At 56.7% G+C, this 23,108-nt stretch overlaps 11 protein-coding genes across 11 annotated transcripts; 6 read left to right on the top strand and 5 right to left on the bottom strand.

Annotated features, from left to right (window-relative positions):
- Window positions 1-79: 79 nt before the first annotated feature.
- Window positions 80-2,538, top strand: FA10DRAFT_268821 (cytochrome P450). Its single transcript, XM_025522492.1, has 4 exons — window positions 80-605; window positions 669-1,432; window positions 1,489-2,065; window positions 2,131-2,538. Exons 1-4 carry the CDS (start codon window positions 390-392, stop codon window positions 2,197-2,199), a joined length of 1,626 nt encoding a protein of 541 aa, XP_025375855.1. The 5' UTR covers window positions 80-389; the 3' UTR covers window positions 2,200-2,538.
- FA10DRAFT_268820 (DUF221-domain-containing protein) lies at window positions 2,169-5,876 on the bottom strand. Its single transcript, XM_025522491.1, has 2 exons — window positions 4,531-5,876; window positions 2,169-4,467 (listed from the first exon to the last, which is right to left on the bottom strand). Exons 1-2 carry the CDS (start codon window positions 5,821-5,823, stop codon window positions 2,365-2,367), a joined length of 3,396 nt encoding a protein of 1,131 aa, XP_025375854.1. The 5' UTR covers window positions 5,824-5,876; the 3' UTR covers window positions 2,169-2,364.
- Window positions 5,877-5,923: 47 nt separating this feature from the next.
- On the top strand, window positions 5,924-7,754 carry FA10DRAFT_303594 (DNA ligase/mRNA capping enzyme; the record flags this gene model as incomplete). The annotated part of the gene is made up of 6 exons (XM_025525258.1): window positions 5,924-6,208; window positions 6,281-6,557; window positions 6,648-6,731; window positions 6,815-6,894; window positions 6,965-7,105; window positions 7,166-7,754. The coding sequence occupies exons 1-6, from the start codon at window positions 5,985-5,987 to the stop codon at window positions 7,752-7,754; spliced, it is 1,395 nt and encodes a 464-aa protein (XP_025375853.1). The 5' UTR covers window positions 5,924-5,984.
- A 43-nt stretch (window positions 7,755-7,797) lies between these two features.
- On the bottom strand, window positions 7,798-9,777 carry FA10DRAFT_268818 (hypothetical protein). Its single transcript, XM_025522490.1, has one exon. The coding sequence runs from the start codon at window positions 9,587-9,589 to the stop codon at window positions 7,877-7,879; it is 1,713 nt and encodes a 570-aa protein (XP_025375852.1). The 5' UTR covers window positions 9,590-9,777; the 3' UTR covers window positions 7,798-7,876.
- Window positions 9,778-10,287: 510 nt separating this feature from the next.
- FA10DRAFT_169489 (putative acetoacetyl-CoA thiolase) lies at window positions 10,288-12,337 on the top strand. The gene is made up of 5 exons (XM_025518212.1): window positions 10,288-10,656; window positions 10,732-11,108; window positions 11,213-11,664; window positions 11,755-12,056; window positions 12,137-12,337. The coding sequence occupies exons 1-5, from the start codon at window positions 10,600-10,602 to the stop codon at window positions 12,176-12,178; spliced, it is 1,230 nt and encodes a 409-aa protein (XP_025375851.1). The 5' UTR covers window positions 10,288-10,599; the 3' UTR covers window positions 12,179-12,337.
- An 88-nt stretch (window positions 12,338-12,425) lies between these two features.
- FA10DRAFT_268815 (hypothetical protein) lies at window positions 12,426-13,681 on the top strand. The gene is made up of 5 exons (XM_025522489.1): window positions 12,426-12,499; window positions 12,593-13,159; window positions 13,239-13,296; window positions 13,391-13,419; window positions 13,504-13,681. Exons 1-5 carry the CDS (start codon window positions 12,497-12,499, stop codon window positions 13,528-13,530), a joined length of 684 nt encoding a protein of 227 aa, XP_025375850.1. The 5' UTR covers window positions 12,426-12,496; the 3' UTR covers window positions 13,531-13,681.
- On the bottom strand, window positions 13,569-15,455 carry FA10DRAFT_268814 (phosphoribosyl pyrophosphokinase). The gene is made up of 6 exons (XM_025522488.1): window positions 15,382-15,455; window positions 15,257-15,296; window positions 14,852-15,188; window positions 14,729-14,785; window positions 14,229-14,660; window positions 13,569-14,150 (listed from the first exon to the last, which is right to left on the bottom strand). The coding sequence occupies exons 1-6, from the start codon at window positions 15,416-15,418 to the stop codon at window positions 13,722-13,724; spliced, it is 1,332 nt and encodes a 443-aa protein (XP_025375849.1). The 5' UTR covers window positions 15,419-15,455; the 3' UTR covers window positions 13,569-13,721.
- A 120-nt stretch (window positions 15,456-15,575) lies between these two features.
- FA10DRAFT_281115 (hypothetical protein) lies at window positions 15,576-16,573 on the top strand. Its single transcript, XM_025523665.1, has 5 exons — window positions 15,576-15,782; window positions 15,843-15,921; window positions 15,990-16,014; window positions 16,091-16,246; window positions 16,306-16,573. Exons 1-5 carry the CDS (start codon window positions 15,633-15,635, stop codon window positions 16,457-16,459), a joined length of 564 nt encoding a protein of 187 aa, XP_025375848.1. The 5' UTR covers window positions 15,576-15,632; the 3' UTR covers window positions 16,460-16,573.
- FA10DRAFT_268812 (hypothetical protein) lies at window positions 16,525-19,033 on the bottom strand. The gene is made up of 4 exons (XM_025522487.1): window positions 18,542-19,033; window positions 18,047-18,312; window positions 17,094-17,954; window positions 16,525-16,959 (listed from the first exon to the last, which is right to left on the bottom strand). The coding sequence occupies exons 1-4, from the start codon at window positions 18,957-18,959 to the stop codon at window positions 16,573-16,575; spliced, it is 1,932 nt and encodes a 643-aa protein (XP_025375847.1). The 5' UTR covers window positions 18,960-19,033; the 3' UTR covers window positions 16,525-16,572.
- A 159-nt stretch (window positions 19,034-19,192) lies between these two features.
- Window positions 19,193-21,887, top strand: FA10DRAFT_268810 (hypothetical protein). The gene is made up of 3 exons (XM_025522486.1): window positions 19,193-19,610; window positions 19,678-19,886; window positions 19,985-21,887. The coding sequence occupies exons 1-3, from the start codon at window positions 19,325-19,327 to the stop codon at window positions 21,809-21,811; spliced, it is 2,322 nt and encodes a 773-aa protein (XP_025375846.1). The 5' UTR covers window positions 19,193-19,324; the 3' UTR covers window positions 21,812-21,887.
- Window positions 21,824-23,064, bottom strand: FA10DRAFT_268809 (phosphatases II). The gene is made up of 2 exons (XM_025522485.1): window positions 22,797-23,064; window positions 21,824-22,724 (listed from the first exon to the last, which is right to left on the bottom strand). Exons 1-2 carry the CDS (start codon window positions 23,047-23,049, stop codon window positions 21,865-21,867), a joined length of 1,113 nt encoding a protein of 370 aa, XP_025375845.1. The 5' UTR covers window positions 23,050-23,064; the 3' UTR covers window positions 21,824-21,864.
- Window positions 23,065-23,108: the final 44 nt, after the last annotated feature.

Here is a 23,108-nt window from a genome sequence, read left to right as displayed (position 1 = left end):
CGCACTCAACTGCCAATCAAGAACATTATGCAAATTCCTCACCTCAGGTTCTCTTATCTTATGCACAAGCCCCACCTCTTTAGAAGATCTCACAGGGTGGCAGGGTCACCATAAGCCAGAGCGTCCCATGGGGAAGGTTCTTCCATCCTTGTGGTGCTCGAATCTTCCGGCCTCCCTATGCGTAACTTTTCGCGAGGCGTTTTCTACCCGCGGTCAGCCGTTTTTTGAACTGCTCAATTTGCGCTAGCGCGGTAGAATTGCTCTCAGGTGACACCTTGGCTCTTTCTAAAGGGAAGGTTTTTCCTTCACTCTATTTTTCACTCTCGTCAGACCACCACCTACCTGCCACTCACCTCGCCATGGAGGCTCTGCATTCATTTCTCGACTCGATGCCGTTCGTCAGCGAGCTCTCGCTTCCCCTGCAGCTCCTTGTTCTGGCTTCAGGCTTGACGCTTGCATCCGTGACCCTTAATGTCCTCGCCCAGCTCTGCTTACCTGCGAGCCCCTCGTCGCCACCCCTCGTCTTCCACTGGTTTCCGATTCTTGGCTCAGCCGTCTCATATGGTACGGATCCCTACAAGTTCTTCGAGACGAACCGAGCAAAGGTGAGTTGCGCTTCTGGAGAAGATGAATTTGATGAGCAAAGCTGAAATGCCAGGCTTCTGCAGCACGGAGATGTTTTCACTTTTGTGCTTCTCGGTCGCAAGATGACCGTCGCATTGGGCGCCAAGGGTTCCAATCTCGTCTTTAATGGAAAGCTTAGCCAAGTGTCGGCTGAGGCGGCCTATCACCACCTCGTGACGCCCGTGTTCGGAAAGGAGGTCGTCTACGATGTCCCAAATGCCGTCTTCATGGAGCAAAAGCGAATGGTCAAGTCTGGCGTGTCCAACGAAAACCTGCGAGTTTATCTCGGCCTCATCGTTGACGAGGTACAGCAATTTCTTAGCCACGACGCTCGCTTTGAAGCATTCCAGAGCAGGAAACCCGGGAAATCGGGCGCTGTGCCGATCTTTGTCGCCATGTCGGAGCTCATCATCTTGACGGCCAGCCGAACCTTGCAAGGCCCCGAAGTTCGCCAGGGCCTCGACAAGAGCTTTGCCGATCTCTACCACGATCTCGACGCTGGCTTTACGCCCATCAATTTTGTCTTTCCTTACCTGCCCCTCCCGGCCAACCTCCGCCGTGATCGGGCGCAGAAGCAGATGAGCGACTTTTACCGATCTATCGTTGAAAAGAGGAGGACGCATCCGCGGGACGACATGGATCCGGACATGATCTCTGCTTTGATGGGACAGAAGTACAAGAACGGAAGGAGCTTGTCAGACCTCGAGATTGCCCACATCATGATCGCCATTCTCATGGCTGGCCAGCACACCAGCAGCGCTACGTCTTCCTGGGCTCTTCTCCGCCTTGGCAGCAAGCCTGAATTGATGTGAGTGATGTCTGATTATGCTTGGATGACATGCAGCTGAAATCATCGTGTCACAGTGAGGAGCTGTACCAGGAGCAAGTCAAGGCATACGGAGATGGCCAAGGCGGTTTCATGCCCCAAGATTTCGACACACAGAGGTCGTCTGTGCCTCTACTCGACGCCGTCGTTCGCGAGACGCTTAGGCTGCACCCCCCCATCCACAGCATCATGCGCAAAGTCATGTCGCCCATCACCGTGCCTGCAACAATGTCTTCATCTGCTTCTTCAAGTCGAAAGGGAGACCGAGAGACGCTTGTGATACCTGAGGGTCATTACGTCATGGCCGCGCCGGGAGTCAGCCAACGCGATCCCAAAATTTGGGCCCAACACGATGACTTTGATCCGCATCGCTGGCTCAGCGAAAAGGGTCCCACACTTCAAGCTGAAGCGGGTGATGGAGACGACACCGTCGACTACGGGTGGGGTGCCGTCAGCTCTGGATCTAATTCGGCCTACCTGCCGTTTGGTGCCGGAAGGCACCGCTGCATCGGAGAAAGCTTCGCCTACATCCAGCTGGGCGCTATTATCGCTGAATTTGTCAGGCGATTCGACTGGAGACTTCCAGGCGGCAAGGTACCAGAGCCCGACTACAACGTGAGTCTTTGCTACATGGGAAATTACAACAAGATCGTGGTGTTGCTGACGTTGTGACGTCGCAGTCGATGATTGTTCTGCCGGCCCCCCCAGCTCACGTCATCTTCACTGAGAGGGCGGAAAGGATCCCTTGATGGAAAGTTGCAGACACCACGCATAGTTGGACTCTCACATTGTGAAGAAATCGCAAGCGAAGGACACTTACCGGTAACTCACTTCTACAATGATAGACTTCAAGCGAGAGATAAAGTATGATGCTTGTCATGTGTGTCTGTACAGCGTGCTCAGTTAATGAACAGTCACACGTCATCGTCATCGTCCTGGAGGGAGGAAGGACCGCCTGGAAAGGAGCCCGGAAAATGACCCCGAGCTGCGCGATGCATGTAAACTCCCTCTTCTCCTTCGTCCTCTTCTTCCTCTTCTTCGTCATCAAGCTCGAGACTCCCTGCTTCCGCTCCCTGCAATGCGTCGGGCTGATCTACTTCCTTCGGAGCTGAGACGGCAAACGATGTAGACGTCGACGCTCGAATTGGATCACTTGCCTCGCTCCCAGCAAGCGCCTCTCCAAGAGAGGTCGTGTGCGGGGTTCCTCGGGGCCCTTCGTCCCAGGCACCTGCTCCTCCTTTCGGCAGAGTCTTTCCCCGGAGCGCCAACGAGGATGACGACGGCACAGCGCCGTCACCAATTGAGGAAGAGGCTGTGGATCGCTTAAGAATCGAAGACTTGCGCCTTCTCAACGAGATAACGAGTGCCTCGTTAGGCCTCGACGTCTTGCGAAGACGAGATCCGTTGAGTACTAGACTTGATGGAGAAGGTGCAAGGCTTGATGGTGAGTTTGCGTGAGGCTGTTCATGATGTTGAGCCTCGTCGCCAAACAAGTGAGCTGTTGCCGTTGCTGTTGTCGTCGTCGACGTCATCGGCGCAGAGGACGTCGTCGCGACACGTCGCTGCTGCTGCTGCTGCTGCTGCTGCTGCGGCTGCGATTCTGTATCCTTCTCCTCATCTTCGTCAACTGGAATGGGTAGCCAAAGCTCGGGCAACATGCCCGTGATAGCTGGATGGCCATATCTTCGCCTGCCAGTGTTGAGAGTGCCGAAAAAGTAGCCGCCCATGGGGGGTTCCCTGTAATTGGTGTGACGATCCCTCTGTGCCACAAAGAGTGTCTCATCTTGGGCTGCATACCTCTTGCGAGAAAGAATTGTTTGTGAAGGGTCAAGAGATCGTGTACTATCGTCCCGCAAGACCAGCAGGGGGTTATCTTTCCTTGCTGCTCTTCCGCTTTTGTCTTTGGCGGTGCTGCTGTCGGCGTCCAGCGAAGCGCCCCGATCCACCTCGGCAATGCTCGAGACGTTGACGTATTCGGATAGAGGTCTGAAGGTACTGTCCAGGAAGCTGCCGAACCATGCAGTAAAGGCGAGAAGCGGCAGAGTTAGAGCCGACAGAAGAAGCTGCTTGCGGACAGAGAAGAGAGACAGCTGAAAAAGCTGGAAGAGAAGGAGAGCCCAAATGCATCGGCTTGTCGACAGAGGCCAGGCCTGACCCCTTGATTCGTAGGCCTTGTAAAAGACAAAGAGAAGCTTGTGCTTGTAGACTACGTAGGCGAGACCAAAGTAGATGGCGCCGAAGACGGTGATGAGCGGCGACACGATGCTGTAGACGATGCACAGGGTGAAGACAATGAGGGCCGCGGGGTAGACGCTCCCAGCATAAAGCTGTGGCGGGGCATTGAGCTCGGCATGCTCTCGCGGAGTGCGAGCCCAGACAAGCCTTCCAAAAGCCCGGCCGATGACGACTGGAAGCTGCAGCAGCTGAAGGGGCAAGATGGCCAGCGCCTGAAAGACAACATATGACAGGCTGAAGTGGCGAGCGCCAGGCAAAGACTCTGCGAGCTTGTCGATGATCTTCATGGGGTTGTTGGCAAGGTCGGCTAAGACGGTCAGGGCAGTCTGCGTGACAAGAAAGACGAAGATGACCGATGTGACGAGAAAGATGTGGTATCGTTTAAGGACGCTGAATTCGACGAGGCTGCGAGCCTTCAACCCTTGTAGGTGGGCAGTCCACTCCAGAATGAGCGGCAGGACGGCATTGAAGCTGATGACAACAATGGATGGAAGCGAGGTGCTTGCGATGGCCATCAACCTGTCATCTCTCTTCAGCAGGTCGTACAGCGCCGGCAGATACTTCTTTATCGTCCTTGGGCTGAGGAAAGACGCAATGAAAGCGAGCGGCGGGATGTAGAAAACGAAGAGTGCGAAGGTGAAAGACGAGACCAGGACTTGACGTACCCGCCTCTCGTTGGGTGTCAGCGAGACGTTGCTCCAGATGATGTCGCGTGGCTCCGGGGCCAGATTGGTTTCGCAGTAAAGGGGTAGAGGGTAGTGGACAGTCTGAGCAGCGACTTGCTGAAAGCATAGAAGGCCGTCAGCGCGGTCCTATTTGGGCAAGCAATCTGGTGTGTCACTCACCGCGCTCATGGCATCGACAAAAGTAACAAAACCAACGGATGAGGGCACAGCGCCCTTGGAACGGAGCCTCTTCACATCGCGATCCAAGAGCTTGAAGCGGGTTTCGAGGAGGTGGATAGCATCAACTTTTGTCGAAAATGGGTTCCAAGGCTGTAGGCGTACGGTGGGCCGCTGTCGGCCTTGAGGCGCGCGGATCGACTTCGTTCCATCGTCGTCTTCGTCGTCGTTGTCTTCCTGATCGCGCCCCGTGCCACTCAGCAGCGGCTCAGCCTCAACATCTGACGAGGGAGCAGCGGCAGCGGCTCGGTGAAGAGCGACCAGACTGTAGTCTTGCTTCTGCTCCACTGCTCGCATTATCCTCTCAGGATCGTAGTTGGTCGCATTGGTGGGGTTGCCAAGCCAGCGACACCAAGTGCGTTCGAGCTGGTAGAGGGTATTGGTACGTTTGGCAAGGAGCTCCTTGAGGCCTGCGGTTTCGCGAACGACGGCGGTGCTCTCGACTTTTAGCCCAAATCCCTCGAAATACTCGGCCAAGTCACGCTCCCGCTGCAAATGAGGAGGCAGATTGCGCACCTCGACGGTCCTTGCCGGAATGCTCTGAAGAAGCTCGAGAGCGTAGAGCTGGCGGGATCGAATGAATTTGTGGGATCCCTTCCAGAGAGCCCTCAAGATGATCGCCGTGAAGAGATAGACTGTAGCAAGATGGGTGATGTGGTAGGGGGACGAAGTAGGAAAGGACCAGGACCAAGGGACGTCGGGATTCGTTGGAAGGCCAAAGCTCATGAATCCCTTTCCGTGCCCGTCGTGGCCGTCTTTGTCGCCACCACCATCGTCGGGCAGTCGTCGGGGTTCTTCCGAGGGTGCGACGCCGTCTATGGAGCCGTGGTTGCTGTAGTTGACGGGCATAACGACGGCACACGACCACACAGTGAGAAAGAAGAAGATCCAAAAGGCCATCTTGAAGAAGCTCAAGATGATGGCGGCGTCAAGGCCGACAATATGCAAGATCTTGACATCTTCTGTGCGCAGCGTAGGGCCTATCCAGCTGAATATGCCATCATCGACGCCCTTTGTATGTGGTGTGAAGCCCTTGAGCTTGGTGCGAGGGGCAAAGAGGGCGGGCGACCGTCGGCGGACGAGAGAGAAGACGAGGAATGAGATGAGTCCGATGCTGGCGGAGAGAACCAGCTGCTGTTGCAGCCAGGGTCCTTCGAACCTACGGCCCTGAGGCTGCCATGGAGGCACCTCTCCTCCGCCTTCGCCATCGCCCAAGCTCGTGAAGGGCGTCTGCATGGCTTGCGGGCAGCGGCTCGTTTATCTGTCTGATCTCTGTCAAAGGCGATGGCACAGGGGCAGAACGCGGATGGGCCCTTCTGGTGGAGGGTTGGTTCGCGCGCCTCGTGACTCCAAATCTGAATTCTCTCATCAACCAACACCATAGATCCAGCACGACAATGGCTGGAGGCGGCTGGGACGGTGCTGAGGCAGGGCCTTCGACGGCCGCCAAGTCCGGACAGTCGTCCGTGCCCGATGTACCAGGCGTGCTTGTTGAAGAGAGAAGGGCCGAGTCGCTGAGAAATCTCGTCGCCCGAATATGTGATCTCCAACATCGTCGCTTTCCTGGCGCACAGCCAGTCAGCTTTACTAAAGCCAGCCTTGACCTTCTGAAGACCGAGGAGTGAGTTCGCTGGCAGACCAAAAAGATCGCTAGAATCAGACGTCTGACGTTTCCCGTGAATCTACACCGCAGCTTCTGGGTCTGCGAGAAGTCGGACGGCCAGAGGGTGTTGATGCTCATTGCTTTCAACAAGGTGCAGTCGCAGCAGGAGGTCTACCTCATCGATCGAAAGAACAACTATCGGCAGCAGCACCAGTCCCTTTTCTTCCCCTACCACGAGATACCGCCCTCGACTCAGGCTCTTCGAACGTTCGAGATGGCCATCGTTGGGGACAACCCTACTTTTGGTGTTCGCAAGGATACACTCCTTGATGGCGAGCTCGTTTGGGACGAGGGCAGGGACGGAAGGGTGAGCCATCATTACAGTCTACTGCGGAGGCAAAGCTGAGACTCACACGGAGTTGTCACATGCTAATGATGTCTTCGTCCATTGTGGCAGCGTCGATTGCGCCTTTTACTCTTCGACTGCATCGTTCTCGATGGCGAAAAGATGGCAAGTCGATCATTGAGCAAGCGTTATGGCGTGAGTCTGCATACAGGCGATCCCAATTTGCTTCTTGCCCCATTTCTTGCAACTATCTCACACCAACGGCTTCTGCACGACAGCGCCTTCGTGATCGGCTCTTCCCTCCCTACGCCAGGTTCATGCGTAGCAACCCCATGGCGGCACGGGATGCGCCCTTTGAGTGAGTGCCAATAACTTCGTCCTGAAGTCCATTTGCCAGAGCCTCACAAGGCTCACGCTTGCTACGACAGAATCAAGATTAAGAATATGGATCTTGCGTACGGCATCGGCTCCGTTCTGACAACGAGGATTCCCAATCTTGAACACGGCAATGACGGTCTCATATTCACCTGCATCAATTCCGGCTACGTCTCTGGCACTGACCCAAAAATGTAAGTGCTCCGATTTGAAATCTCAGACAGCCGAAATGCTCACTCGCAACCGAGCGGCAGCATCAAGTGGAAGCCACCGTCAGAGAACACTATCGACTTCAAGCTACGGCTTCGCTTCCCACCTGACCTGTCTACGGATCCGCGCGGTAACTTGTGCAACTACCGTGCGAAACCTTTTTTCCAGCTCGACGAGTTCATGGGTGGGGGCCAGTACCGCTACTTTGATTGGCTGTACGTCGAGGACGAGGAGTGGGAGCGCATGAAGGCGAGCGATATCCAATTCGACGACCGCGTTGTCGAGTGCTTTTGGGATCCTCTGAACGGTCCGCTTCTGCAAGGAGAGCAAGATGGCGGTAAAAGGGGCCCAGCGTGGAGGCTGCACCGAATAAGAGACGACAAGGAGGACGGCAACCATTACAGCATCGTACGCAAGATTCTGCAGAGCATCGAAGAGGGTGTTGAGGAGGACGAGCTACTGGCAGAAGAAGGCGCCATCAGGGCTTCATGGAAGTCGCAGGAAAGAGAGGCGCTACGAGCCAACAATGACGGAGGCGGCCACGCACAGGCCTCACACGCTGTGTCAGCCAAGAGAATGGGGCCTAATCCACCCATGAGAGGAACCCCACCTGAGTGGATCTTGCGACGATAAACACCTTACCTGTCAACTAATATGAAAGCCAGGCATGATCACGAATGCTGCGAGGGCCAAATGAATTTGTATATATCAAAGGTTGTTGTCACGATTGATCAAGTTGTCAATGAGGAAGCTATCTACAGGATCCTTCCGACCTTTCCGCCATTCTTCTGCGCGACAGAGTTCGCCTTGAGCTCGCCCCGCTTCAGGATGGTGTAGACTTGGCCCGGGGGAACGTAGGAGCGGGCTTTCACGTCAATGTTGCGCTCTTCAACCTTGGGAATCGGTGTCGAATACTCTGGGATGGGCGTGCCATCTGCCTGCTCTGTCGCCGTGGAAGCTGCCGAAGAAGCGCCCCCGGCGGCGCCCGGTCCCGTGGCGCCAGCTGCCACCGATGCCGAAGCAGCAGCAGCTGCTGCCCGAGCACGTTCGGTACGCTTGATGTCATCGATGGCAAGCTGGTAACCACCATCGAGAACACCGACTCGCATCATGGAGAGCAGATTGTGTGCTGCATTCGAATGTGCGTACAAGCCACCATTGAAGGCCACCGTGGCGTCCTTTCCGATACGGCCTGCGAGGAGGTGACGACCGCCCGGGTGTTCGTCCATGAATGAGCTGACGTCGTGGATGAAGCCGTGAATGACGATCAACGGCCTTGTCTTGGATTCTTCCTGGAAGTCGTCCCACGAGATGACAGGGAGGTCATTGTAGTTCTTGGGCCAACTGAGCTTGCTCTGCTGGTCGTTGATCTTCTGAAGGGACATGGCAACACGTCCCTTTTGCACCTCGTTGTCGGGGAACTTCTTGAGGTGCGTGGCCAATCCAACCATCTTCATCGTGGCAATGAACCATTTGGTAGGATCGTACTGGTGCCAATAGACAGCATTTCGGTAGTCCATGGGGAATTGGTGGTGGAAGTTGTGGTAGCCCTCGCCGACGGTCACGAGAGCGGTAATGAAGTGGTCGCGAGGCGTCATCTTGTTGTCGAACGATGCCTCACCGAGCCAATGGGCGAGCGAGTTGACACAGAAGGTAGAGTGGTGCACGAAGACGAGACGGGCGACGGCGGCATAGTAGAATCCACCGCGCCAATCGTTCCAGCCGAAGCCAGCGACAATGGTGGGAAGGATGAAACCCATGAAAAGAATCAGAGGCAGATAGAGCTTGTGCTGGAACTTGATGACGGGGTTCTTGCGGAGATCCGAGATGTCGGCCACACCGGGCTTGCGCCGAGGCTTGACGATCATCCACCCAAGATGCGACCAGAGCAGACCGTGGTGTGCTCCATAGGGGTCCAGGTCCGTGTCGGTGTAACGGTGGTGAGCGCGATGACCCCGAGCCCACCAGTGGATCGAGCCTTGGACCGCCGAGGTGCCCATGAGGGCGAGCAGGTATTCGAGAGGGCGGGTGGCCACATAGGAACGGTGAGCCCACAGGCGGTGGTAGCCAGCAGTAATACCAAGACCAGAGAAGAAGTAGTAGAAGACGGACCAGGCGAACGTCTTCATCGAAAGATGTGTGGTAAAGATGCCGTAGAGAGCGAGCAAGGGTGTGACGGTGAGAATGGTGAAGCTGACCCACTGAATCTCGCCAAGGATGTTCTTCATCTGCACCGGGGGCAGCGCAGGTTCTCGCTCCAGAGTGCGTGTGACGTAGTCGTCTGGAATGTCGCCATCGGAGAAGCCAGACTTCTTCTTGGGAGCTGTATCGGTGGCGAGACCTTTGACAGACGAAGACTCATCCTCTGATTGGGGAGGTGAGATTGTATCGGTAGGAGGCGTGCGCAGGCCAGGCTCAAGAACCTGCTGCTTGCGATGGGTGAGCACCTGCTCGGCGGCCTCCGTCATGATGTGTGTTAATGAGTGAGGGGCGAGAAGGGGCGGGGAGGGATAGTTGAGGGTGATGGAGGTGAGGGCAAGACAATGTGGCAATCTTCAACACAGCCCATTCTTATAGAAACAACTCATTCATCAGCCCAGCAGCGCAGTTTCGTGACACCTCGAGCAAAATCTTGTGAGTCGACCGCTATTCCCCCCTATCAGCAAGGCCTGCTTGCTCAGGCCAACCGGACAGACGGTTAAGACTTACTTGAAAACGCCGCCCGCCGTTCGAAAATCCCCAACATTTTTTGGGCTTCGTCGCGTGCAAATGGAAATTAATTGGCTCAAAATTTGCCACCAGAAGCAGACAGGCCGAGCCTTGTGCCACCGCCAGCATCTTAGCGCAGAGCAAGATGCCACTTCTGTCGTCATTTGTTTCTCGACAGCCGCTGAAAACTCCAGTCCAGTCCTCTACCTGCGGGTAATTGTGGGCAAGGACAAGAACCCCGCACCACAGTTTCAATATCCACATAAAGTTCTTCTGGGCTGGGACGGAGGAGTCAAGCGACAGCCGTTAAGTGAGACAGGCCAATGTTTGTAACGCTCTGTCATGACAGACCTGGACCCGTTTCACAGAGCTCGTCTCCAAAGTCAAGAGCTGAAGAAGACGCAAATACACCACGTGGTCTTTTCACGATGAGAGCTTGGCTGCGTTTGTCTCCGCGCGCAGTGTTGTTTTGAGCGCCTGTGTTCTCCGTGCTGATCCCCTAGTCCTGGCTCTCTCGACGGGAAAGACAGTCTAGCAGGTTGCCATTTGTCCAGCTCCTTCTCTCTGTCCACCAGGACCTAGGTATCGTCATCTAGAGGCGATATCCGTTTCCCCATCCGTCCTGCAACGCGGGCAATAGCGTGCACGTCACGTGAAATCTCCGGGGTAGCTCCGGTATTGAATAAGCGGAGGCACTTTTACGGTCACGGATTTAAACTCTCGGAAAATCGTCGAGGGAAAAGATCAGTCCAAAGACGAATCTTCCTCGATGCCAGCCTTCGCTTCTACCGCAATCAGACGACTTGCACAGACTGCCTCCCTGATGGTAAGTTTTATCCCATGGCACCGGCTGGGATGCAGGTTAGTGTGCGATAGTGGCTGAGGCAATCACATATTGCAGTCCTCTTCGACGACGAGCGACGTCTTTATCCTCTCGGCGGCCCGCACCCCGATTGGCTCCTTCAACGGCAGCCTCAAGAAGCTGACGGCACCCGAATTGGGCACCTTTGCCGCCAAGGCCGCGATCGAGCGTGCGAAGCTCCAACCCAGTCAGATTGAGGAAGTCTACTTTGGCAATGTTCTTCAGGGCAACATTGGTCAGGCGCCCGCTCGCCAAGTCGCCCTCTCGTCGGGTTGCCCGGATACAACCGAAGCGACGACGATCAACAAAGTCTGCGCCTCGGGCATGAAATCGATCAGTCTCGCCGCTCAAAACATCCTCCTCGGCCAGAGGGGCATCATGCTGGCTGGTGGTATGGAGAGCATGAGCAACGCTCCGTGAGTCTTCCTTAGTCGAATTGAGACCGATGCTGGCGCGCTTTTCTTGCTCCCGTACACCGAGAAGCGCGACTGCAAGCTGACCTTGGATCTATTCTATTAAGATACTACATGACTCGAGGCGCCGCCTTTGGGCACCAGCAGCTCCTCGACGCCATCGTCAAGGATGGTCTCCACGATGTGACCAACCAGGTCCATATGGGCAACTGTGCCGAGAACACGGCAAAGAAAATGACTATCTCGCGTGAGGAGCAGGATGAGTATGCCATCGAGTCGTACCGCCGTGCCGCCGAAGCCTGGAAGGCGGGTGCGTTCAAAGACGAGATAGTCGCCGTGACCATCAAGGACAAGAAGGGCGATATTGTTGTGGCGGAAGACGAAGAATACAAGAACATCAAGCTCGACAAGGTTTCCACCCTTCGCCCCGTATTCGACAAGAACGGCACCGTCACGGCCGCCAATGCCTCGACGCTCAACGACGGTGCCAGTGCAGTCGTCCTTGCTAGCAAGGAAGAGGCTGACAAGGCTGGCGCTAAGCCCTTGGCAAAGATCATTGGTGCGCTTTCTCCTCTTTCACTGCAGCGAGAAGCTGCATGGTCACAAAAATCGACTAACTTTCCCCTTTCTTGACTCGCATGCAATGTAGCCTTTGCCGACGCTGCCTGCGCCCCCATCGACTTCCCCATCGCCCCCGCTCACGCCATCCCTAAAGCCCTCGATCGAGCCGGGCTCAAGACGTCAGACATCGCCCTCTGGGAGATCAACGAGGCCTTTGCGGCCGTTGCAATCGCCAACAACAAGCTCCTGGATCTTGACCCGAAGAAGGTCAACACTCTCGGCGGTGGCGTCAGCCTCGGCCATCCCATTGGCTCGTCGGGTGCGAGAATCATTGTCACGCTCGCTCACGCCCTCCAGCCTGGCCAGTACGGCTGTGCTGGCGTCTGCAACGTGAGTCCCTTGCGCTTGCCCTTCTTTCGTGCCCCCTGTCGCTGACACCTACTGCCTCATGGCGTTGACACCGACAACAGGGTGGTGGTGGTGCTTCCGCAATGATTATCCAGCGCCTGTAGAGAGCTGTTACTCCTCGTCCGCTTCTCTCAAAGAGAGTAGCTACTGATCCTTGATGGATGATGAGTCCCTTCTTCAAATATGCCGCCCTTTGCCATTCTCGACGTCAACCCTGAGAAGACGGTTTAGTCTAACCCTGGGAACCCTCTGTTATTATTGTTGTGTGGAAAATGAACGCTAAGGTGCTCCGAGAAAAGAGAGGGATGATTTAGATTCTAGTGCCTGCCATTTCTTTATCTGCCCTGATAAGTTTTGATCGACCCACCACACCTGGTCATTTGCATCGTCAACATCCACGATTCCCAACGACCACCTCTTCAATGGTGAGCTCGGAAGCATACAGGATTCTCCTCCTGCATTGAGACTGATCAGCCTTTCTCGTCCTCTTCCTTTTTCCATTCTTCCTTGTAATATAGTCAAGTCTCGAAGGACGAGGAGGCACCGGTGCGCCCCCCATGTCGATTCCTCCTTCGTCAACCACCAACGAGTCTCCCGGACCCCATGTCGGCCTCTCTCCCGAGTCGATCCACAACAAGCCTCACACACGCTCTCCTCCATTTCAAGCGCCCAAGAGCCCGATGCCACCCACGGCAAACCTTGGAGCATGGTCTGCCGACGCGCAGGGAGGACGGGAGGGCGACGAAGACGGGGACAAGGGGTTAGATGAGCAAGCGGACGGTGTAAAGAGGCCATCGCCCTTGAGTTCAGGTGGACAAGCCGGGGCCGTAGACAGCGCCGGGTCGAATCCCTCGCCGCCTCCAGAAGTTGAAGCAACAATCTCAAAGCTCACCTCGCACGCCAATGTCCTGGGCGTCCTCGTCCTCTCGCGGCCAGAGGCCCTAGTGATCCGCTCCGGGGGCGCCTACTTTGAGCCCATTGGTCCCGGCGCTAGGGAGAGAGCCATGCGGCTCAAGAATGTTGTCGAGATGGTCCGGAACAGTGTCGGCGGGCTCGAGAGGGATGTGCCGAAGACAGAAGCCGGGGTGAGTTGAGGGTGCCCAGAGATGCGACACCGATCAGCGCGCGAACCGGTAGCTCACACGCGCGGGCGGACCTCGACAGGACGAGGTGGCATTCTTGAGAATACGGACGAAGAAGTACGAAATGATGATCACGCCAAGTGAGTCCCAACGCGCGTCCTACAGCAAACCTACTCTCTCTTCTTTACCAAATGCTGAGACGAGCTCGCTGCTCGCTGCTCGCTGCGATCCAAGGCGAGAAATACCTCTTTGTTGTCTTACAGGTGAGGCCCAAAGGCGACAATGACATGACTCGGGGATTTGCATCAACGTCAACAGCTGATGCAAGCTTGGATGTGCCGCAACAGGATCCTACGGCGAGCGCCCCTTCCTAATTTAACTTGTGCCTTTGCGGATACCCCCCCGGTCAGTCCCATCGCCAAACTTGACCGGAGCTCTTTTCCCATTTCTCGTTTCCCACTGTCCCTATCTCGATTCACTCTCGCCTCCCTTGTCTGTACTCTATCCAGATCTCAAATAACAGATTCTCATACAAAGGAGTGTGAAGAGAAAAGCGGAGCAGATTTCAGACCTGTCTCGCCAGCGGGCTCGTTGGGGGATCACTGTCCCGGTGGACCGGCGGTGCTTTTGGCGTCGAGTCTGGTGCCGAGGGCAGGCGACCGCTTCCCATGTCTGGAGTCCGCACGGAGTTGCTTGCCTGCTGCTGTCCCTGTGCGGCCGCAGGAGCAGCGGCAGCGGTCGCGGCAGCCGCAGCCGCACTATTCTCGTCTGCAAAGAAGTTGGCCGGCATCGGAGGGTCAGGAGCATTGTATGACGAGGGCAAAAAGGCATGTGTCCGAAGCACTGGGCTTGCAGGCACCGACCGGCCAGGCGTGTCGAGACCGTGACGATAGGGTTGAGTGGTATCGTAGGGGATCTGATTGAAGAGAACAGAAACGCTTTCGCCGTAGTGCGACCTCCTAATCGTCTCGGCCAGGACGTGGCTGATGTCGATCTGGGTCGAAGCGGTTGTTCATCAGGTTCAGCGCCACTACCCAGCCAGCGAAGAGCGTAGGCAAGGACGAATTCTCACCTCCTCAATCTTCGGGCACTTTGCCTTGTTCTTGGCTTGAGGAATCGTGTTGGTGACAATGAGTTTCTCAAGCTTGCTTTTTGCGATCCTCTCCAGCGCTGGAGGGCTGAGGATACCGTGCGTGACAATGGCCAGCACCCTCTCTGCACCGCTTTCGGCCAGTCGTTGGGCCGCAAGCTCAAGCGTTCCGCATGTGTCGGCCATGTCGTCGACAAGAATAGCCGTCTTGCCCTCGACGCTGCCTACCAGCACCATTCTCGAGACCTCATTTGCCTTTTTTCGTTCCTTGTGAAAGAGGGCAAAGTCCACCTCGAGCCTGTCGGCCAGCGACGTGGCCCTCTTTGCACCTCCAGCGTCGGGCGAAACAATGACCGCCTTGCTGCAATCGACCATTTCTCGAATATACTGTAGTGCAGCCGGCTCGGCATATAGCTGTTGAGGATGAAAGGATTGAGACGCCAGACTACCACAATATCACTTTTGCAGAGGGCTGAACCCACATTGTCAACGGGCACATCGAAGAAGCCTTGGATCTGAGAGGCATGAAGATCCATCGTCTGCAACATTGGGGCTTAGCTGCAATGCTCTTGGTCGTGGCATGATGAAAGCAGGTTAAAACTCACAATGACGTGATCGCAGCCAGCCTTTTCAATCATGTTGGCAATAAGCTTTGCGCTGATGGGCGCCCTGCTTTTGTCCTTTTTGTCCTGTCTGGCGTAGAAGAAATGAGGTATAACAGCGGTGATGCGCTTGGCACTGGCAGTCTTGCACGCGTGGATCATGATGAGAAGCTCCATCAGTGATGTGTTGGGCGACGCTGGGTTGCCCGACGGTGTCGGCGAGACACATGACGTATTGATGATGTAGACGTCGTGCTCGCGGACCGATTCAGCGATTCGAACGATAGACTCTCCAGCATCGTTACGCGTTACCGTGGCCCGACCCAGCGGCTGACCAAGTCTAGGGAGGGCAAACGTGAGCCTGATCAGCATGTACGCACCGCATCGCTTCTCTCGTGTCGCACTTACCGTTTGGCGACCAGCTGCGCCAGCTCTGGATGGCTCGTCCCTAAAAGTCATATCAGCTTCTTTTTTCCTTCCTTTCTCTACTCATTCACATTACTCTGCCCTCATCTCAAGCCGCAGATACACACCCGAAAAGACTTTGATGCCTCCCGCGACCGTCGTCATGTCGATGTGCCGCTTGCCTGTCGCAATCTTCTTCGTCGAATGAGGGGAGCCGTTTTGGAATTTGTACAAAAAAGAGAGATTCGGCCGAGACGAAAGCACGTTCACTTGTGTCTTGGGACAATGTGGAGGGCGCGCGAGCTTGACGCACTACCGTCCCCATCATTGAACCTTGCGCACCTTCATCACCCCAGCAAAGACCGAAGAGCGCTCCAACATGCAAGACCCCGTTCGCGAGATTTCTTCCGTCGTCAAGGGGCTCGTTCAGGCCCGCAACGCGACGGAGCAGCGCGACACACTCGAACGTCATTTCGCGCCCGACGCCAGCTTTGACCATCCTCTCTGCACCGTTGTCAGCGGTCCCAACGTCAGTTCAGCCACAAAAGGCTTTCCTTTTGCTGCTGAGAAACTCACGTAGCCTTTACAGTCTCGCGACGCGGGTCTGCTGCCCATCTACCAGTGGTTGAGATGCATGTTCACGCCTCAGATCGAGGTTCACAACGTTGGTGCGTGTATTCTCTGCGGATTTCTAGGTCGTGTCTTCTTTAAGGCTCACTCTGGGCCATCTCTGCAGGCTTCGACAAAGAAGCCAATAAACTGTGAGTGTTGCACGGCCTGGGTCTTCCTGGAGTGTGCTCATCAATTCAAGTATTGACATTCCGGTTCCCTCCACAGCTTCCTTGACGCCTCGCAAAAGCTCACGCCAAACATCTTTCCCCTATCCCGAGTGTATGCGCCCGTGGTACGGCTCATCGTCGTCCTCTTCCTTCAGCGTGGCGCCGATGGCAAGTTCTACATCAAGCGTCAGGAAGACTACTATGAACCCCAAACGTGAGTGACGGCTTCCTTTCTTCGTCCATCCGACTGAGCATAGAGTCTCTTCGTCATAGCCTCCCCGGCAAGCTTGTTCCGGGCGGCGAGCTTATCGTGACGAGCATCAAACGAATTGCAGCGTTCAACTGCATGCTTCTCACCATCTTCTTTGGTCTTATTCTGGGCTTCTGGCGCCCTGTGGGCAGGGGAGTCGCCCCAATCAAGAACTAGAAGATCGACCGCCCTCGCAGGAGCCTGTCCTTCTTTATCTCTCGGATGGAGTCATGGAGAAAAATGTCATTATAACTCTACAAGTGAGGATGTGGTGGCTGAGGAAAAACTGGTCATACCGAAACAAAGATGACGATGGAGGTGGCCAAGATGAAGAGGGCAATCTTGATTCTGCTCGACGAAGGCTCGGCCACGGCCAGAGAGGTGGTAGACGAGCTCTTGAGGCTTCCTTTGGACGTTGTCCCGCCCCTCCTTCCCCGCCCACCGTTGCTTCCCAGCACGATCTGTGCATTTTGGGTGCCCACGGGTTGGAAAGCCGTCGAACTCGCCGTTGCCTCGGCTGCCACCTGCTCGCCGCCGGGATTGAGGTAGACGATGGCGACTGCCGGGGCAGGAATCGCAACAGTGCAGTTGCCGTTGTCGCAATTGGCGTGTAGTGTCACTTCGTCTCCCTTTAGGGACCCGTCTGAGTGGTACCCGCAAGTCTGACCTGCCCACGTCTTTGCCATGCATGGAAGGAGTTAGCTTGGCTTCTTTTTTTCTCTCCTTCTTCTCCTTCTTCTTCTTCTTCTTCTTCTTTTTCCCTCCTCTTTCTCTTCTCCTCCCTTTGCCCGCCTGGCACAAACACACTCACAATGTTTGCCTTTTCCGCCAAGCTCGGCGCAGCAAGGAGCTTGTAGGGCAGCGTGTCGCCCGTGCCCTGTGGCTGCTCAAAGTGAACGTTGAGGCTGTTTGCGCCGGATGCATCGCTGACCATGTTGATCAGCACCATCCTGGCCACCTGTCCGTTTTCATATATGTTGTAGGCGGCTGCGTTGGCGTGGGGCAGCCACTGGTCCGTCACTGTCACGACGGCACCTTGCGTAGACGGTCGGAGCGCCTCGGCGACGACGAGGAGCGAATAGTAGATGGGCCCCGTCTTCCACGACCGCAGCGTGGCATTGTAGGCCGGTGGAGTCATGAGATTGTAGAGGATGGATTGGCCGCCGTTGTGGAGCAACATGCCGGTGACGTTGCGGTAGGCAAACTGCAGCGCCTGGTTCACTGCCCAGATGGCGGCGGTAAAGGTGTCGGACACGTCTGCCAGGCCGACGCACGAGGCTGTGTTGGTCTCAACGAGGTAGTACGGCTGGTTGTTGGCCACCGAAGCACCGATGGCGTCAGCCTGAGCGGTGGCAAAGTTGACAATCTGCGACTGGTTGGTGTAAAAGGGGTGACCGAGGACGACATTGGGGGAGCAGAGCGTCTGGGGGTATGAGATGGCGCTCACGGCCTTGAGTCGGTCTGAGAAGCGACTCCGCATGCCACCGTCCATGACCTGCTGCGTGGTCCAGTAGCAGCAAATGCTTGGGCCGACAAACTGCTTGGGAGCGTCCCTGTAGTCTGCCGCGATGATGCGGTCCGTAAGGTCGCGCCATTCGTCGAGATAGTTTTCGATTGAGTAGCTCTGCGGTCGTGCGCCGGTGATGGTGTATCGATCCGGCTCGTTTCCCACCTGTTCGATGCATCATCACTCAGCTCTGATATACTTTCATGAAAAGGGCCAAAATAATGGGCACAGGGCACAGGGCACAGGGCGACTCTCACCAGGAGTAACAGGAGCTGGTCGCCTAGCGCCTTCCGGATCGAGCTGACCATGGGGACGGTAAACGATGCGGTGTTGTTGACCATGTTGACACCCCAGACTACATGCGCATCGACGCTGTGAACGACTTGGGCCGTGAGGGCGAATATTGAGGCGCCGTACTCGATAGATGGTGTGATGGGAACACCGGTTTCAGAATACCCGCCATGAAGTTTGGTGATGATGCCGGCGAAGCTCTCATTGTAGATGGCCGTGTCCTGCGTGTTACCTGGGCGGCAGCGAGGGAGGAGAATTGAGATGAGCAGAGTGCAGAGACACAGAGAGCACGTATGTCGTGTGCGTCATGGACAAGGAACGAGCAGAAGCAGAAGCAGAAGCAGAAGCAGAAGCAGGAGCAGGAGCAGGAGCAGGAGCAAAATGGAGGGGTGTGCAGACAAGCAAGCAGAATTGAGCCGAGGATGAACATGACTTGCGATCTTCGCAGGCGAGAGACGCACCTCCAATGCGCAGGACAGGACCCACTCCAGCTCTAATTCGGATGTTGTTGAGGTAGTTGAGGAACTGATAGTTTGGTTCGCCAATCTCCTGACCGAGATAGTCGTCGGCCACACTCAGCTCGAGAGAGATGCCGAGGAAGTTGGCGGGCACGGGGATGCTCTGGTACACGCTCGGGTCCGGTGGGACAAGCTGGATGGTGAATTGCTGGGTGCCCAGCGCTGGCTGCGGTGGTGCTGGCAGAGGCTGCGCGGTGAGGTTCGACGCGGGCGGCGGCGGCCCAACGGCCATGTCCGTCGACGTGGGCGTGGCAGGAGGGAGGAGAATGGGAAAGGACTGGCAAGCCGCCGTGCAGGCGAGAATGACGACACCGATGGCCGATGCGCCCGCGAGCCGTCGCACAATGCCAACGACGACCATGCTGCAAGCGAGTGATCTCGAAAAGCCCAACTTCCTTTTCGAGCGACTGGCAGATGGAGACCGGAGCAAGAAGGAGAGCGGAGCAGGGCAAGCAACATAGTCTAAAATAAGTTAAGGGTGCGTGTCTACTGCTACACTACGTACTACACTAGCGCAGCGGCAAGGCTGCTGCAGCGCCTGTACCGCGTCTGTGGCTTCGAATTTCTGTCGAGCATCCTTCTCTTTCTGCAGAACCCGACTAGTAGTACTCCTGCTAGTAGTTAACACGACATTATTGCGCTCAGGCGCTGCTCCTTCAAACCTCATCCTGTCGACTGGCCGCCTGTGCACTCGCGGTGTCGAATAGGTAAGCAGAGACAAGCGACATGAGGCCGCTCCAGAGCTACCTCGTGGACCCGCTCCGGCTTCCGGCCCCCTTTCTCCTCCTCTGCCTCACCCTCGTCATCGCTTCGCTCTTGTCCCTCCTTGCGCTTCTCTTTCTCTTCCTCTGGGTCGCCCTCTCCAGGGCGCCGTCTACAACGAGAAAGTCCTCCCTCGGCCGATCGGCCGCCGTTGTTGTGCTGGGCGATGTGGGACGAAGCCCGAGAATGTGCTACCACGTCCAGAGCCTCGCCGAGGACGGCTGGAGGGTCGCCGTTCTCGGCTACCCGGGTATGTATCTCCCCAAGACTACTGTGAAGTGCTCAGCTGATCAGATCGAGGGTGCACTTCTCCGCAGGGACGCCCCCGCCGCCACCGCTCCGGAGATCTTCGGTCCGGCACCATCACCTCGTCCAGCCGCTGGCTGGAACTCTCTCTAGACTGCCCAGGACAGGAGGTCTCTTTGCTCTTGTTGTCGCTCCCCTCAAGGTCCTCCTTCAGAGTGCCTCGCTCTTCTGGGAGCTCTCGGCAAAGGTCAAGCCCCCACCAGAAATTGTCATTGTCCAGGTGAGTCTCGATCCTGCCTCTGTATATGCGGCCCGACGGGCACGCACACAGAGAGGGAAAGAGAGAAAGCTGACTGATCTCTCTTTTATTCTTGCAAGACGCCTCCTGCACTGCCGACGCTCTTTGTCGTTCGAGTTGTCTGCATGCTTCTGGGTAGCAGGGTCATTATTGATTGGCACAACCTTGGCTACACCATCCTTGGCATGCGCCTGGGGTCTTCCAGTCCCCTGGTCAGGCTGGCCGCCAAGCTGGAGCGCTGGACGGGCAGGCGCGCCTACGCCCACATTTGCGTCACTGAGGCTCTCAAAGCGCACTTGATTCGCGACTGGGGGGTCACTGGAAAGGTCACAGTCCTCCATGACCGCCCTCCGACCCATTTTCGTCGAAGCACCGTTGAGGAGAGCCATCGACTGCTCAGTGAACTCTGCCCCAGGCTCGACCCGCCCATCTCCAAGGAATGGTTTCCCAGCTACGAGGCACCCCACTCATCGCCTTTTACTGCCCAAGGCGACTTTCGAAACGACCGGCCGGCGCTCATTGTCAGCAGCACCAGCTGGACCGTCGATGAAGACTTTGACATGCTCCTCAAGGCTGCCGCACTCTACGAACGAAGGGCAAGGGAGCTCAACGAGCAGAACCAGGAGCAACAAAGTCAGCAGCAGCAAAGGCAGAGGCAGCTCTCCACTCCCATGCCCAGCAGTAGCTCAGCAGACTCGCTTGATGCGCCAGGCCCGGATCGGTCTCCGGTCTGGAGCGGCACGGGAATCGAGTCGACGCGAGATCGCAGCCGGAGAGTTTCCTTGACGATGCTGAGCAGCCCGACTACGCTCGTAGCGGCTACGCGGCTTCCGAAGCTGCTTCTTGTCGTCACGGGAAAGGGCGAGTTGAGAAGCCGGTACGAGCGAGAGATTGCCGAGCAGGAGCGCAATTGGGACTGGGTGCGCATTCGGACCGCCTGGTTGGAGCGAGACGACTATCCCACATTGCTCGGCTCAGCCGACGTCGGCATCTCCCTCCACACCTCCTCATCCGGCCTGGATCTACCGATGAAGGTTGTCGACATGCTTGGCTGTGCCTTGCCCGTCTGCGCCCTCGGTTTTCCCTGCCTCGACGAGCTGATTCAGCACGGTCAGAACGGCCTCGTCTTCTACAAGGCCGAGGAGCTGGCCTCTCAACTTGAGACTTTGCTGGCCAAACACCCTCAGCGGAGCTGGTTGGCGACCTCGCTGGCTGGCAACTCTTCCAATCGTTTTCCCCAGACAAGCGCTTCAGGAGCCTCCTCGCCTATCGTCGACTCCTACAATCTTCCACCTAGCCCCTCGGCTGCTTCCTTTTCCCTCATTCCCAGTCCGATCATTGGAAAGAGCCGCCACTCCCCTGCTTCCGATGGCATCTGCGGAGGCGTTAGTAGCACCACCAACAGCAGCCACGCAAATCAGGAATCTTGGAGCAGCACCTGGAAGCGTATCATCCGGCCACTCTTGGCTGCCGCCGATGCCGAAGATGCCATGAAAGAGGAGGCATCGCTCCGGCACCGGAGACTGGCAAAGGGTGTCACACTGGCCATGTTCAGAAGGAGGCAAGGACCTGTCGCAGCAGGTGCCCAAAAGCGGCCAACGCTCGACGGCAACGGAAGGGCCAAGTCGAGTTTTGATGACGGCGAGCGACAAGGTAGGACGTCTTCGGATGACTACGACGGCGCATATCCAGACGAATTGGAGGGCGATGAGGCGGACCGTGGGGCTAGGCGAAATGACGACATGATCGTGCTGAGAAGAAGCCCGAGATCGTATCTACGAAGAAGAAGGAGCGTGAAGAAGTCGTCTTTGCACGACTCACCCTCTTATGCTTTCAGCCAGAGCGCGAACGGCAGCGGCGACAACGACGGCATCCCAGACATTCACGTCAGCGCACCGACGACCTGAGAGAGATGGATTGCTCCCTTCAAATGTACAGTATTAAATGTAGCAGATGTCAATTAATGTCCAGTAGATGGTGGGGAACAAAGGCAATCGCTGACGGCGTCTACAATCATGGCAAGCTGCTGGGGTGTTTGCACCATCTTGGGCCGATAGCGGCGCTGGTGGTCGACGAGCTTAGCCGCTGTATGCATCGCCACTTCCTCGGGCCCGCTGTCACCGTTCCTCTCTTTCCCCTGCGCTGCAGAAAACGCTGAAAGTGAACCATGCCTGGCCAGATTGCGCGCCATGAGGCCAGCAATGACAGTTCCGCTCCTTCCCACACCGGCCGAGCAATGGAGCCAGAGAGGAGGGCCGCTACCGTGGTCCTGGCCGTTTAGGTCCTCGATGAGGCTCAACAGGCGCTCGAATGATGCTTTCCCAGACGTCCCAAAATCGGCCCAGCTGCACACGTGAAGCATTGTCAACTGATGCCGAGGATGCCGCTCTTCCTCTGTCGGTCCCGTCGCCGACGTCGCGGATGCAGCGGCCACGGGGGCAGGCGCGTGGATGACGAGACTCCGCTTCACAACGTCCCACTCGCCCGGCACCTCGTCGCCGATGCGTTCGTCGGGCCGACTCCGGCTGATCGACCAGCCGTCGCCGACGTCCCTCTTCGTCTGCCCCGAAGCAGGCCAGTAAGCATCGGCCTTTGGCACGCCGTGCTCCGTCAGCGGTGCGAGATTGATGAGGAGAGCGACTCGGTTGCCGCAGATGTGCGCAAAAAACGTCGAGAATGTCGTCGGTAGCGGAGCCTGCGAAGCAATGTAGGATCGTAGGGGTGGGCGCCCGCTTGGCGCTGTCAAGGGCGATGAGACCACCTTGGGAGGAGGGATTAGCGAGGCGTTGAGGTAAGGTCCCGGAAGGAGCGCATGGTCGTCTGGCAGCGAGCACACAAGGCGTCAGTCAGCAAGACTCGGCCAGAAGCTGAAGAAAGAAGGTAGCGGCTCACAGGAAAGGATGTTGCCGTACCGGTTCTTGTCGCCATTCTTTCTCGACGAGCCAGCGTCGAGCGAGTAGCGGAGACCGCTGTACATGTCCGACGTCGATGAAGACTTGCTCTCGCCCGAGATGCGATCCTCCTCTGCCTGGTTGAGCATCAGAAGCGCCTGCTTGACCCGCGATGGCCCTGTGCCTGGCCCCGGATCCGCCCCCGGGCCCGGTCCAGCCACTGCCCTAGTCGCTGCTCTCAATGTGAGTGGCATTGAACAACGGAAGGTGGAAGCTTAATTCGAATCGCGCTCTGTTCCAGGACGCTCGCTCT

This window comes from Acaromyces ingoldii, assembly GCF_003144295.1.
Source record: "Acaromyces ingoldii strain MCA 4198 unplaced genomic scaffold FA10scaffold_5, whole genome shotgun sequence".
Taxonomy (NCBI): domain Eukaryota; kingdom Fungi; phylum Basidiomycota; class Exobasidiomycetes; order Exobasidiales; family Cryptobasidiaceae; genus Acaromyces; species Acaromyces ingoldii.
The sequence above is the reverse complement of the archived record's forward strand: the minus strand, read 5'-3'. Positions and strand labels throughout refer to the sequence as shown.